At 36.1% G+C, this 14,481-nt stretch overlaps 1 protein-coding gene across 3 annotated transcripts in view; it reads right to left on the reverse strand.

Annotated features, from left to right (window-relative positions):
* Positions 1 to 11,162: 11,162 nt before the first annotated feature.
* GPR85 (G protein-coupled receptor 85) overlaps positions 11,163 to 14,481 on the reverse strand; it is a 5,501-nt gene continuing 2,182 nt past the window's right edge. For all 3 annotated transcript variants that reach the window (XM_027880932.1, XM_027880934.1, XM_027880933.1), the window contains exon 2: positions 11,163 to 13,850. In XM_027880932.1, coding sequence (XP_027736733.1) covers positions 12,563 to 13,675 — 1,113 coding nt within the window. In that variant the 5' untranslated portion in view covers positions 13,676 to 13,850 and the 3' untranslated portion in view covers positions 11,163 to 12,562. The remainder of the gene's footprint in view (positions 13,851 to 14,481) is intronic.

Consider the following 14,481-nt stretch of genomic DNA (forward strand, 5'->3'; position numbering starts at 1 on the left):
GCTCCATGCCGAGAAAAGGGAGTGGAAAAGAAAATGTTGCCATCTGTTTGTGTAGAGGTTTAAATTCATGCACCAGCTCTCCTTCACAGTGAAAGAAGAATGAGTCTTCTCTTTTCTTCACAGTCAATCTTGAGAGTGAGGTAGTGTTCATATAGTGAGACCTGAAAATAAACTGAAAGGGTGTTCACCATCAAGCTTCAGCCTCTGATTTAAATGCCTATATTGAAAGCCTCAAGAATTCAGAGAATCTCTCTCCAAACGCATCAATCAAACCATCAGCCTGTTTGTTGAAGCTCCAATGACACTGAAGGGAAGCTAGGTTGCTCATGCAGACCCCTAAGGCGCACACCGAGCCTCCACAGTGCTACTATTCCCACAGGGTTGTTATGGATCACCCAGGTTCTGCAGGTTTGGGTTCTAACATTGTACTGGTATGACAGGATTGCAAATATTAAGGTGTTAAAATTACATTTCTGAAATCCACCTAACTGATGACAATATTGCTGCCTGACAGAAGTAAATTTAGAAGAAATCAGGTATGAATACTTGTTTTTATTTATAATATTTTGTGGTAACCCAGATATAGAACTGCCCAGACAACTGTGACTTAATCATGTGTAACTGCCAGCTTGCATTTTTGCAGGCACATCTACCCTGACAAAGGCTTTTAATATTTAAAATCATGCAGATTATCTATTCAGCCCTCAGAAAACTCATTGTGATTAATTCAGTATCTCAGTTTCAAGCACTTCAACTGCTGACACCTTTCTTCAGGCTACAGAGAGACTTTATTGGTTGTGCTAAAAATCCTGTGCAAATATTTTTAAAATATTATTTAGTACTCGGTAAAATTTTTTTGAGTATGTTACCATCTATCAATGTTGTCATGAGTCTCTAGATCTCAGAAGTGTTTTTTCCTCTCCTTTTAAAACGCATTTTTATTCTAAGTGTCTCTGTTTATGCACATTTATCAGTCATGTCTACTCAGAAATGCTTATATCATATCTGAGGTCAGGAATTCAGCTGCATTTAAATTATATGCCAGATGGATGGGCAATGCATATATTTCAGTTCTTTGACAATTTAATGAACATATCTCTTGGCAAGATGAGGTTATCTGAACATCCCAAATCATGTGTCACATTTGTCTCCAAACTTTTGGGCTGCAGTCTACTGTCAGCTGACCACCACACTGTCTCATCAACCTTTAACTGAAAAAACTCTAAAAATTATTTGTTTGCCTAGAGCAGCTGAGGGCATCTTACGATGGCCTTGCCAATCAACAGGGGTAAATCCTGACTTATAATGAGTTTCAGAAATCTAGAAACATTACATAATTAAGTCTCTCATCCTTCAAGTAAGTTATATTATTAGCCATTTCATTCAGCTGGTAAACTGTGCAGGAAGAAAAGTTTCCAACACACATTTTCAAGCTGACCCCTAATCTGTTTACCTTATTTTTTTAAGACTGTCTGGAAGTACTGTTGGCCCTAATCTTAAAGGGTGGTCAGGACACAGAATTTCAAAGAATATTTTCAGTTGTTCAGGAAGGAAAAGTCTGAGACATGAAAGTTGAAATTTCCTGCAGAAGACCAAGACTTGGCAAAACAAGTCAAATAGAACATTTCTCATTAATTTTAGCACCCGTATACCAACCACATTAATATAATCTATATTTATGGATGCTGCATTCCCTTGGAAATTGATTTACTAGTGTCTTAAACTGGTAGCCCAAAGTGTCCTTGAATTGCTTAAAACTAATGGATACTGAAAAGTTGGCTTATACAAATCACCCAAGGTCACCTATGCAGTGATTTTAGTGGCAAAGCTGCAATGAGAACCTGGAAGTAACTGGCTTTCATCCTAATGGTCACTTCAACAGACCAAGATACCACCATTAAGGGAGACAATGGTAATAAAACACTGCAGTGCTCTCAAATTGCACAAAAACTGCACTTTCACTGTTCTGAAAAGCTATCATTCAGTCTGAAAGTTATCAAAATTGTTGGACCAACATGCTCTAAATACACAGCGTCACGAAGAACATGTAGTTTTTCTCAGTAGAGTAACATGACAAAAAGAGCAAGAAAAAGAATATGGAAGTAGAACAGAAAATCCTGTTAAAATGTTAAAAAGGAAAGAATGGTAAATGATGGATACTATTCAGTCATTCTTCAAGTTCCTACTGACCTCAGATATAATACTGGCTACAAGACTTCGAGAGCACTGTAATCACAGTTCATAGATTCATAGAATAGTTGGAGTTGGAAGGGTCATCTAGTCCCAACCCTCTGGCCATGATGGGGGCAGTTGCCCAGACCTCATCAGTGTTGGAATCCTTTGGTATTGCTTCCTTTTGCCATGGGTTAGCACAATGTCATTGAAGCAGAACTTCTAAGAGACAACAGCAATCTGTTCCTGTCTGGGCAACCCTCACTACTGGCTCTTGCCCTCCTCCTGCAAGACAGCTGCTCATCACTTCTTTGCTCCTCCCTTTCTCTGACTGATACAATTCCCCTTTCTTGTTATTATCATCCTTCTTTCCCAGAGTCCTCCATCTCCTGGAATCTCAAATCTACATCTCCCCACTTTACTCCAAGCACATTCATCCAGTTCTGGCCTTTCTGCCAGATGTCTTTCAGCTATCCTTACCTCCTATCACCCTTCCCAATAACTAGTCCTGACTCTCAACCACTCCTTTATAGTGTCCTCACCTTCTTCTGTCCTCTCTCTCCTCACCTAACAATTCTGGCATTATGCAGTCTCTTCTTTAATTAGTAAAGGGAAAAAAAAAGGGGGAGAGTGGCCTGTATCCCCCTTATTTTAGTAACTATTCTACCATTTTATTACACCTCTCCCTCTCCCTTTCAAGCTCACAGACTGCAATCACTATCTGGAGTCAATGTTCTTGGCTTTCACCAGTTGTTTTCACTGAACCTTACTTTCAGCATGACCTCTAATGACCTCTTTCCAACTAATGCTGTGAATCAGTAGTCATCTTCTGTTCCTCCCTCAGCTTCAATGTGACTTCATTCTGCTGTTCTTGGCTTATCATCTTTTTCTCTTTATCAGGAGATTCCGATCTGCTCATGTCGACAGGCTACCACTGACAATTATCACTGACAATTACATTTTCAGAAAACAGCCTTTGTACTTTCTCCCAAGCTGCTCTTCTCTTCTGAGAATCCACCCCCTTGTTATTTTTTAATTCTTTTAAAACTTTAGTTTTCAATCATCTCTCTTGCTCTCAAAAAGAAAAAAAAAAAAAAAAGCTGGAATATGCTGGGATGGCCTTGCTCATCACATTTACCAGCATTGCCTCAAAATGAGCTAAACAGCACTGTTTCATAATTTCTTGGAATCCCACCCATCTGGTGTTATCTTTTAATTATTTACTTTTAGACAGAAACTGCTTTTTCACAGAACTTAATACAAAGAGGTAATTTTCTATAAGAAGCTATCAAGTACCATGGTTATATAAACACAAATTACAACAGGAGTTTAGATTTCAATTCTTCAAGATCACAGTATGAAGACTTTGATATAAAGAAAACAGAACTAGAAAGCTTAAGAATGTGAACTGGGCCTTAAAAACTCATTTATCAGACATGCTGGCCATCCATGAGCATAATGTATACATCAATTGTATGGCATACATCCATTGTGTTTAGAAATTAAAGTTTATACAAAGAATCCTGCCTTCACTGAAAGCAATAGGCATTTTATTACTAATATCAATATGGTCAAGGCTTTTCCACCTGCATCTTATCATACACGTTTTTTCAATATTTGCAAAGAAGCACTCAAGTAGAATATATATAACAATAACATTTTGTTATATATACTGATAGATATATATATATATCTATATATATGGTTATATTCAGACTAGAAATTATCTTGACAGCTTGGCTTCTAATTCTGTATTAGGTCTAAATGCTAAGTTTGACAATACCCAGGTACCAAAGCCAATGTTTAATGGATCACATATGAGACTTAGGAAAACATTGCTTGTTTTTTTGTTTTTTTTTTTCGTGGTAGCTAGTTTCACACAGTCTCTTCTGAATTCTAAATGAATAAATTATTTATCCGTCAGTACTTGTCCTTAAATGCCATAACTTAGATGTCAATACTACCAAAAGCATCCACATTTGCCAACGTGTTTTGCATGAAATGGAATGAAAATATTTGCACAAGGAAACTGTCAAAGCAGGAAATTAACCCCTTCAGGGGTTTCATATAATCAAATGTTGCAATAATTGTTATCATGTCAAGTATTTATGATGTCAAAGTATTAAAATATTCCCACTGAAACCATGTTTGCCAGTTAGGCTGGTGGTCTTCCTGGACGGGAGGGGGCAATGGGCTTTACTTTAAGTTAGTATGCCAAGAAGCAAATTTAATATGAAATTTGAATGCAAAAGATAAAAAGTAGACTTGTTTTCTCCAATACAAAAAGATAAAACAAATCTCAGCGTTTGTGACTATATGCCTCTTAGAGGAAGGTCATCTCTACAGAAGACTCTCCACAAACAACAGTGTCTGTCTTCCTGGGGTTGTACATTGGAAAGAGAAAGCTGACAGGAGGACACCATTGGATCCCCTTGTGTGCAAGTATGCTAACTATGCCAAAATACAAAAGTGTCTGAAAGCTGTGGTAAAACTATGAGGAGCTTCCACATCTATCTCCACCCTTATAAAATTCCTCACACCAAGACTGGGCCAAAAAGGATTTGCTCAACATACGCATTCCCTTTACATGTGCTTCTTTCCACCTATTAAGTACAGAAACTACTCACAGAAAACACTGAAAGAAAAACAAATTTCAGAACTTTGACTATGATCAAATATTCCATCTAGAGGAAATCCCTAGGCTGATGAGCTTAGTGAATATTACTACCACACAAGGTGTTTGATGCAGGAACAACCTATAATATGTAGTGGTTTCAGTCCATCCCTATGTAATAAAGGGGGAATAAGGACTCAGCTGCAGCAACACACCCCACCATACTGCAGATGCCCTTACTGCTACTTAGAAACTTATAAGAAAGTTTACGATGAGTCCAAAAGCATTATTTACGACTATTAACATAGGAAGCCACTATTAAATGTCCCTCACCTTCCTTGCATCTGCTTTTATACTTACTTATCATACTTGAGTGTGATACCCCACGCCCTTCACCAGGGCTTGAGCTGTCTCTACTTGGTGTATCAACTGCACTATTTTGGAGAGTCTGAGAAATATATTTATGTATGTATAGACTCCCTCTTGAAAGCCATCAAAATGTTGCTTTTGCACATACACTATGACAGAGATTACACTTAAAGTCCTGCTATGCCATGCTCTCACAGAGAACTAGTCAAATAAAAAAGATAAACACTGATATATATTACCAAAATCTTGTGGTCTTTATTGAGATGAGTTTCCACCAAAGAGAAGGAAAATTTTACCAGAGTAGGGATTGCAGGAATCAAGCCAAAGTTACAAGGATTACATATTGAATGGTAAGCTACTTTTTCTTTTTTTTTTTTTTTTTTTTTTTTTTTTTTTTTTTTTTTTGCTTTATGCCCATCTTGCTAGAGTTATGATTGAATATGTTAATCAAAATCCTATAGAACTGTACTCATTTGTGTGTGTGTGTGTTTATTTTTCATTTACATAATCATCTTACAAAAGGAGCATTTCTCCTTTGTGCTAGATATCTTACGATGTATTTTAAAGCTGCAGCTACTGAAATATCTTATTCCACTATCAATTTTATTGTCCAGTCATTACCATAAATTATTATACAGGAGCTAAATATAAATTTTCAATTTCATGATGTCCAAACAGTCCTGCAGTCAGAGAAATCAAATGTTCCCTCTGGTATGTCCTAAGGATCTGCATTTAGTGTTCTGGAACAAATAGGAGAAATTTCCAAAGCTCAAAAGCCTTTAGAGAAAAATCAGGAAACATAATTGTAGAGTGACTTAATTTTGAAAATAGGATTTGTGTGTTTATAACACAGAAAATGCTTATGGAAATGAGCAAGAACAAACACTGATACGTATCTCCTTAAGTACAAAGTTACAAATATACTTTACTATTAGATATGTATTTTAAAGAATATTCAAACTTGATTAAGCATAAAATCAAATGCTGCACTGGTGTTGGGTGGGAGGGAATAGAGCAACTGAGATGGTATGAATTTAAAAAAAAAAAAAAATCCAAACCAAAATCAAGAATAAAAGAGGGCATGAAATCCCAACCATCCTACAAAAAAACATTTATCTCTGGGCCTCTGTTTCTTCTGTTCCTACTTCTGTTTTCATAAGACAAAACCTATCACTTGTCTGTACTCTATGAACGCTGTCTAGCCATTTCTTATCTCTGCTCACTGCCGAATTTCACCCATAAGTACTCAGAGTATGTACAACCACAGTTCTACTTAAACTCAACATGGAATGGCTTGCAGGCCTGTGGAGGGCCAGTTCCACAGGAGAGGGTTTCACTATGGGACAACAGCAAAATTTCAACTCGCTCATAAATACAGATAAAAACTTTGTTGCATCCTTCAACCTTCTGTCTAGAGTAGTCATCGAGTATTTGTGCTACCCTCTTATACTATTTGAAGAACCTGATCCACCAAGATTATTACAGTGCAACACTTTCTATTTTTAGCAATTTCTTCAATTTGCAGAAGGATTTTAACGCGCCTGAGCTCGATGGTTATAGAATGAAAATAAAAGGGCTCAGAAAATGTTGTAGTTAATGGTTACATGAGAATTGTATCTATCCTGCATACACACACTAGCAAACAGTAGACAAGCTGATACAATATAACCTTGCAGAAAATGCAATGCATATATGAAAACCTTCTGCCTTGCAAAGGTAACATTAACAATGGATTTCTGGATACTGTTTCTCTTCTCTTCAACATATTTGTTTTTCAGAGATTGCCTCTTCATTCCTAAAATTGAAACTTTAACATTCCATGGAAATAAGAGAAAGAATGAACTGGAAGCATGTTACTGTAATAATATAATGTATAGGTGGCATAATAATTGAAATTCAAATCAATAATTTCATACTTGGGATTTTTAACTCTACATTAGAGAAAAACTTGTCTTAGCAAACCCATGAAAGGAGGAAAAAAATACACATCTTTAACCAGATGACCCTTTAACAAAGGTGAAGTAGACATCTCATGAATTAGCACAGGGTACTTTTGAATAATCTCTGGAGACAGTAATTTGCCTAATATTTGGATAAGTCTTGTTGTACCTATTGCAGAGTTTGTTGAAGATTATATCAGGTAAATTCTATTTTTATATCTCTCATACTTATCAAGTACAAAGCATAGTACAAAACCTGTGATATGAAGAAGTCTCTCATTGGACTGCATTAGCCAATTCACTGCCTAAAGATACTGTTCTTTAAGTACATAAAATAACTAAGTACTAAAAATGTAAATAATTATTTTGTTATTTAAACTTATGAAACATATAGATGACTGTAATTATTTAATTTCAAATGTCTGTAGATTGTTGTTACTTATTTCCTTTTTAGAATACTAAAAAATCTAACTTATTTACTGTGAGACTCCTTTGATCATCACATACTTATGTAATTACACAGTTCAGTCGAACAAAAACACCACAAAAACTCTTCACTATTTATAATGAGCAATCTTTAAAGTTCACCCTTCTTTTTCTACACTGGCTAGTTAAAGATTTTATCCATTTAAGTGGATAGCTTCATCATATTTTTTCTAAAGATAAGGCATGAGCTATTTTCAGGCCACTCAAGGAAAGTCTTGGTGTATAATATCAAACTCTTTGATTTGTTGCTGGCATATGCATTGCAAAATGTCATTTTGTCCTGTTTTTACTGGCCATGGCTAGAGAATGCTTATGTTCATTACTGATTTAGATCACTGATTTCTTCACACTCAAAATCACTTCAGATACAAAAGCAGAGAACCTCTATTGAATTTAATTTTGAGGAACGGGATCTCAGACTGAGCCTTCTCTTTTCTCTGAAAAGTCAATCAGATTAGTAGTGTGCACTCATACAGCTCTCAATGAATATAAACTAGAAGGAAGTTGTCTATGTGCTATGCAGAATTGTACAGGCAACTCTCAGTTGTATGTGGGTGTGTAACCCAGGTTGCAGATTAGCAGTGCTATGCTAAAACAAAGCAGAAAAAAAAAAAAAAGGAAAACCACCCACCATTCTTTGAATTTCTGATCTCACTTTTTACTTTAGCTTAACTTCATTCCCTGATAAATGTAATACACACAGAAATTCTTATCCAGTGTGGACATGCTTGGTATTATCTATGTGTTAGCTCTGTGCAAGTTAGTCTACTCCATTTCTAGCTTCAATAATTGAGAGCTGACTGTGTAACTATGAAAGAGCCCAGCAACCCACCTTTTTATTCAACATTTGCTAAAAACTAATTGCTTGTTGAAATACCTCCCTCCTTCACCTCAAAAATCATTAGTTCCCTTTTATATAATTTTTTTAAACCCATGTGTAATAACAGCTTGCTGCAATACTGGATTCTTGCTAATATAAATAAAATGTTGACATGCTTGAAAGGCAAAGCAAAAGCAATACAAGTGAACAAACACAATGCACTTACAAGCAGATAGAGTGGATTCCTCTGCCCCCAAGGCCTAAAGACTGACAGAAAACCATTTTATAACAAAATTTTGTAGCTGTACCAAAAATCTTGCATTAATTGGCTAAATGTACGTTTTATTTATTTAGACGGTCATTAACACCAAATATGCTTTAAAAAATTAATATGCCCTTGGGCAATGCAACAAGAACAGTGGTTTTGTTATGAAGGATTTGGGAAAACTGTTTCCGGCTGTCTCCTCCCAATTCTCATTTTTCTCCACATAGCTGAAACTGGATCTGCTTCATGACCAAAGACAGAGATACCCAGTGCACTAGCCAAGTGCCCTGATGACTCCATGAGCTGCAAAACCAGTTGGAAGGAACTGGCGGTCCCTCTCTCTCCTCAGGAAGGGAACCCAGACACTGACAACACTGGGAAGGTGCTGCAGGATCTTATCTACTGGGGAGGAGAGATGGCTGACATACTTCTCAAGAAGAAGGGTAAATACAACACTCAGAATAGGAAACATTTACTCTTGTAGAAGCATTGATGGAGAGGCTGTCAAAGGGCTGGTGGGGCTATAGAGGGCAGGAAAACAACAGGGGCAGACAGCCTTTTGTCCAGGGAATTTGTTCTTGCTCTTTTTTTTTTTTTTTTGTCATCAAAAAATTAAAATCTTTAACTTCACATTACCTATAAGCATTAAAGATCAATGCAGATATAAAACAGTGTGATATTCTTTGCTATTCTGAAAACAGAAACCTACCAGCCCTGCAGTCTAGCTTTGGCAATAGCTTAACTCCAGTACTAAAATGAAAGAAAAAGGCTTTTCATACTGTGACACAACAGTGTATGAATTGGAATGAACCTTCTTGCTCCTTTGAATTTATACCTTAATACATTAGTTTTGATATGCTGACTAGGATCAAAATGACACTGATGACAAAAACTGCAAGCACTGCTTTAATTCATGTATACATACAGTTCTTGTAGGAATCTCTCTAAACTACTTGACATCCTGTGCCAGTGAGTTCCACTGAGTAATAACTTTGCATAAACTGTTACTTCGTATGTTGGCTATTAATTTCACTGAACATCCCCTTGTCCTTTTAATGCTGGAGAAAAATAACAGGAAATACTTCTGTCACAAGACTTCTTACTGGAACAATTATAAAAATTCACTTAAGAAAAAATACCTGTCCTCTGCCAGGTAGTAATACAGTTGCATATTTTCATTATAGCCAAAGGAATCATATTCATATCAAAAGAAAAACATTTATCAAAATATTTGCTTTCAAACTTATTTACTGTTTATTATTTTAATTTACATCAGTTACTGCTTGCAAAACTTCCAGGGAAATATTTTTAATTTTTTTTTCTCTTTTCCCACTGCATAGTAAATACAGCCTTCTTAGTATTTCAGAAGCATAGTACTATAGAAATGTTAGGGCCCGCTTCTGCTACAAATGAAGTAAACGGGAAAACACCAACTGACTTTATTAGGAGTTAGGTCAGGCCCAGATTTGCAGCTTTTGAAATTTCATAGTTGAAAATTTTCTGTCTAATCCTCAGAACTGACTACTTCTACAACTATAACATTATTTACAACTTTATTTATATTTACTTCTTTATTACAATATGTAATATCTATGTTCCTTGTAAAGGTTACTATTTTATAGAAATTAGACTGAAGTTATTGCCAATCAACCTTTTAATAAACTTAAGTGGGATGACTTTCAGAATTTTTCTTAACATACAATTCAGTTCTATTCGTTCTTGCTATCTCTGACAACTGCTTATCTACCTTAATTTCAAAGCCTTTTTCAGTGTAATAAAAATGTACTTTTGGTAGAAGTTTATTGGTCCCATTTCAAATTACGTTCTAAAACATTCTTATACTGATGAGGACTCATTATTATAGAAACTTTTCTGTTTCAACACAGTATATAAAGCCATGCCTCTCAACCAATCAACCTCAGTATAAAAGTGTATGTGAGGTCAAACAGATTGCTCACCAAATCTTTGATCAAGTTGTCTGATCATATATGGACGCAACTGTCTGAATTGTTGCATATGTTGTATAATGCTATCATACAAATTTAAGCATTTCCATTATTGACTGCTGCTTGTGTATGTATATATTAACTTGCTGGTCATGAAACTGCAACAAAGGACAAGATAAACAAATACTGAATTAAGAGCTCTAGTCTTGTCTCTCCCAAAATTAAGAAAAGTCTGTGTTCTTTATGATTGACCAACTCATGATGTTGTGCTTCAAATATACACATATTCCAAAATTAAACTGCGAAGTTAATGTCAAATACTGTGTTGTAACTTTAAATATAACTGACATATTAGAACAGATAGATGGGTAATTATGATAAACTACACAATAGTGCTACTGTAGATAATATCATTTATCAATCCTGTGGTCCCCATCATTCATGCATTTACAGTTTGGGAATACAGTGACTGCAAAGGATAATAATTCATAATGGCTACATTCTCAGTACTTCATGCTAGCTCACTAGACAAAATAAAAAAGGTTAATTGTATAACTGGAAAAATGTAAAATTTTATTCCAAGAAAATTAACAAGCTACACAGGTAAATTTTGGCAAATGCAACTTTATATTGAAATCCACACATCTGTATCTGAAAGAAGGAAAGACTCACAGACTCTAATGTATTTCTAAAACACTAAGAAATCATATTATATGCTTTCACAAGTTAAAACTTAAATAATTTAAAACAACCAATACACCAAAATGTGCAGAAAATATAAACAAGACTGTGCCTTCAGTAGAATAAATGCTTCACAAATTGTGCAAGATATCATACTAAGGCTGCGGTCTCCCCATGACAGCTGTCTCAAAATATAAACATACATCAACTGCCTGTGTTTCTCAGAACAAACTAGAAAGGGCGGCACACCTAGAAAAAAAAAAATCATATAATCCCAGTGATGTGCATATTGATTTTGGGAACCATTGGAGTAAAAAGGAAAAAAGAGGACTAAGTGATCTTTCATGCGCTCCCAAATGACTGACCAGAGTTATTGATTCAATTTTCCTTGCTTATTTGCTTCAATGCTAAACAAAATGGAAGATACTAGATAACCCTTTAAGGCAACATGTGTTTATTCTGTATAATTATAACTCTTCAATTATGACTGGATATTATCGTTAACGTTGCCTAACAGACTGATATCTAGCTTTTTAGAAAATATAAATAAGAGTCTATTAAACTTTATACCAAATCAGCAAAAAACACAGAATACAGTTAAATGTTAATAATTTCACTGTTAAGGAAAATGGTATTTAGAAAGAGTAATATATTCGGAAAAAAAATTAAATTCGAAATCTGAACAAAAATACTGCTTTGGAATGCTCCTCAAAACTTACTCACAAGGCAAACAGATTTGTAAGTGTGATAATCCAATAATGCATGGCACATCTTTAATCAGTTACAGTACTTGAGTCCCCAGTTTTCAGTCTTTGCAAAATAATAATTGTATGAAATGTTTTAAAGGTCTTCAGATGTCTAAAATTAGTTTTATCAACACATTAACCTCATATCAACTTAATTTATTAAGATGTCCAATGCTAATCTTTCTGATGTTCTTATTTTATGTAGTGATATACACAGCATTTAGCACTGATACTTAGCACCTGCTACTTTCATAATCTAGATTTCAACCACATAAAGGAATTCAGGGCAGTAGTTCAGTCCTTTGTTCTTAATTACAAACCTTCAGCAGTGGTCAGCAGGAACATGTTTAGGTTTAAAACAGGATTAGAGGTGAGCTATTGCAAAGACTGCAGAATGTTGCCCAAATCCTTACAGCTGCTGACATCCCGTTCTTGATTTTCTCCTCAAGACATGGCTACAGGCCACAATTGCTTAGCAGAGAATGGTAGTGTTTCACAAGGCTAAAGATTTACAGATGCTCCCTCATATAACACAGTAAGGTTCCCTTGGTAACCTGGATTTTCTGCAGTAAAGAAGGGTTGTGCTGAAACAGCGCCTCAGCTCCCTGTTGGAGAAAATGCAGACAAAAGGATTGATTCCAGCTTGGGCAAAACTCATCCAGACAGCAGCTGTTAGAAATCCCCCAGGTACTACAGGCCCTCTTGCAAAAACTCTCCAGTAACAGGCTACCAAATAGGGACCCCACAAGGTCAGAAAGAGAAATGTCATGATGTAGAACATTCTGCTGATTCTCTTCTCCATTTTGAACTCATCTAAAACCAGTAGCCTCCTCCTGCCTGTGGTGTTCGCATTTTGCCTGATTCCCAACAAGGTTGGAGGTGTGGGACCCCTTCCGAATCCAGCCAGCCAGTTAGCAGCTGCTTGACCACTCGCTCCAGGACCATGAAAAGTCCAGTTCTGGCTCACTGCTGCAACAAACTGGACTGGCTTCATTTTCCTGCGATCGTGAACAAAAAATATCAGCTTGAGGTAGACAAGCTGTGTGGCTAGGAGGATAAGAGCAAGAAGAAGCATAAATCCCAAGGAATCATTAGCCCTGAAGGAACGGTGCTGGAAAGTGCATTGGTCTTCCTCCCTAATGAACGAGTAGGTGCCCACATCTAAAACTGGGGGGAAAGCCATGGCTACAGAGAGAGTCCAAACCATACAGATAACAGCCAAACAAGTCCAGAAGGTCAGTCTTTTCGTATAAAAACGGTGGTGGGCAATAGCTAAGTATCTTGTGACGCTTATGCAGAACAACATGAAAGCAGTGTGAAAGCAGGACAAAACCCCCAAAAAGGCAATCACCTTGCAAGTAAGAGTCCCATACGTCCAAGTAGAGCCATTTTTCACAGAGGTGAAAACAAATGGGAAACAAATTGCAGATCTGAGGATATCTGAGCAGCAAAGATCCAACAGGAAGTAGTAAGGAGCTCTATGCAAGGTCTTATCTTTGACTAGCAAAATGGAGATCAGAAGGTTACCCACAACACTGACTCCTATTATGAAACCCAGTGAAGTCAGTTTCAGAAAAGCTGTTAAAGGAGAGAGATTTTGTAAAATGTTGTCAGCTGCATGGCTGTAGTTCGCCATAGATGGATGGATGATATGTATATTGCCTCAGTCAAGTCTCATGATCTATATTTAAGAACAAGGAAAAAATAGATCCATACATCTTACTGAAAATGTAATCCACAAACAGAACTGATCTTGTGTCTAGTCATACAGTACATCCTCTTCTTTCTGATTTGTCATGCCATCAAAATATCTGAAAAAAAATCGAGCTATCAGTTCTTAAGTTAACACAAAATGATGTCAGAAAGTGCTAACAAAGATGTTAATTTATGGAGAATCAAATGAAGTTGTAAATTTGAGTACTATTGTTTGTTTTTAAAAATCATGAGGCTTTTTTGAAATATACTTACTCTTTAGTATGATTTATTATTGACAGATTTGGCTTATTACAATTTCAGGACTGACCAATGCCCCTTATATTTGGTAGCACATATAATGTCACAGTTAAAGCCTCAGAGATTTTATGAATCAAAAGATTCCCAGTTTGCAAGCCCAAGAGTTAATCACTGACATATTTTTTAAAAATCCCCAAAGACCACTGATATTTTGACATTACCTACATTTATTTTATGTCTACTGTATTTGTCGATGTTTTAAGAGGCAGCTGCTATGTTGATACAGATCACACCCAAAGAAAGCCTGCAGAATTTATGTTTTTTAACCCAAGTCACCAAAGCACATTAATCACAGTGTTAGTTTATGCATATTGTAAGAGAAACAGTATTCATGACCCCCCTCCCTTCCTTCTATAAACCATAATTTTATCATTTAGGCTTTTAGATAAACAGGTATCCAGACAGTCGATAGCAGTATGCTTCAGGGTG

The sequence above is a fragment of the Empidonax traillii genome, unplaced genomic scaffold, assembly GCF_003031625.1.
Source record: "Empidonax traillii isolate 1590-97213 ecotype Southwest subspecies unplaced genomic scaffold, ASM303162v1 scaffold80:size1517328, whole genome shotgun sequence".
Taxonomy (NCBI): domain Eukaryota; kingdom Metazoa; phylum Chordata; class Aves; order Passeriformes; family Tyrannidae; genus Empidonax; species Empidonax traillii.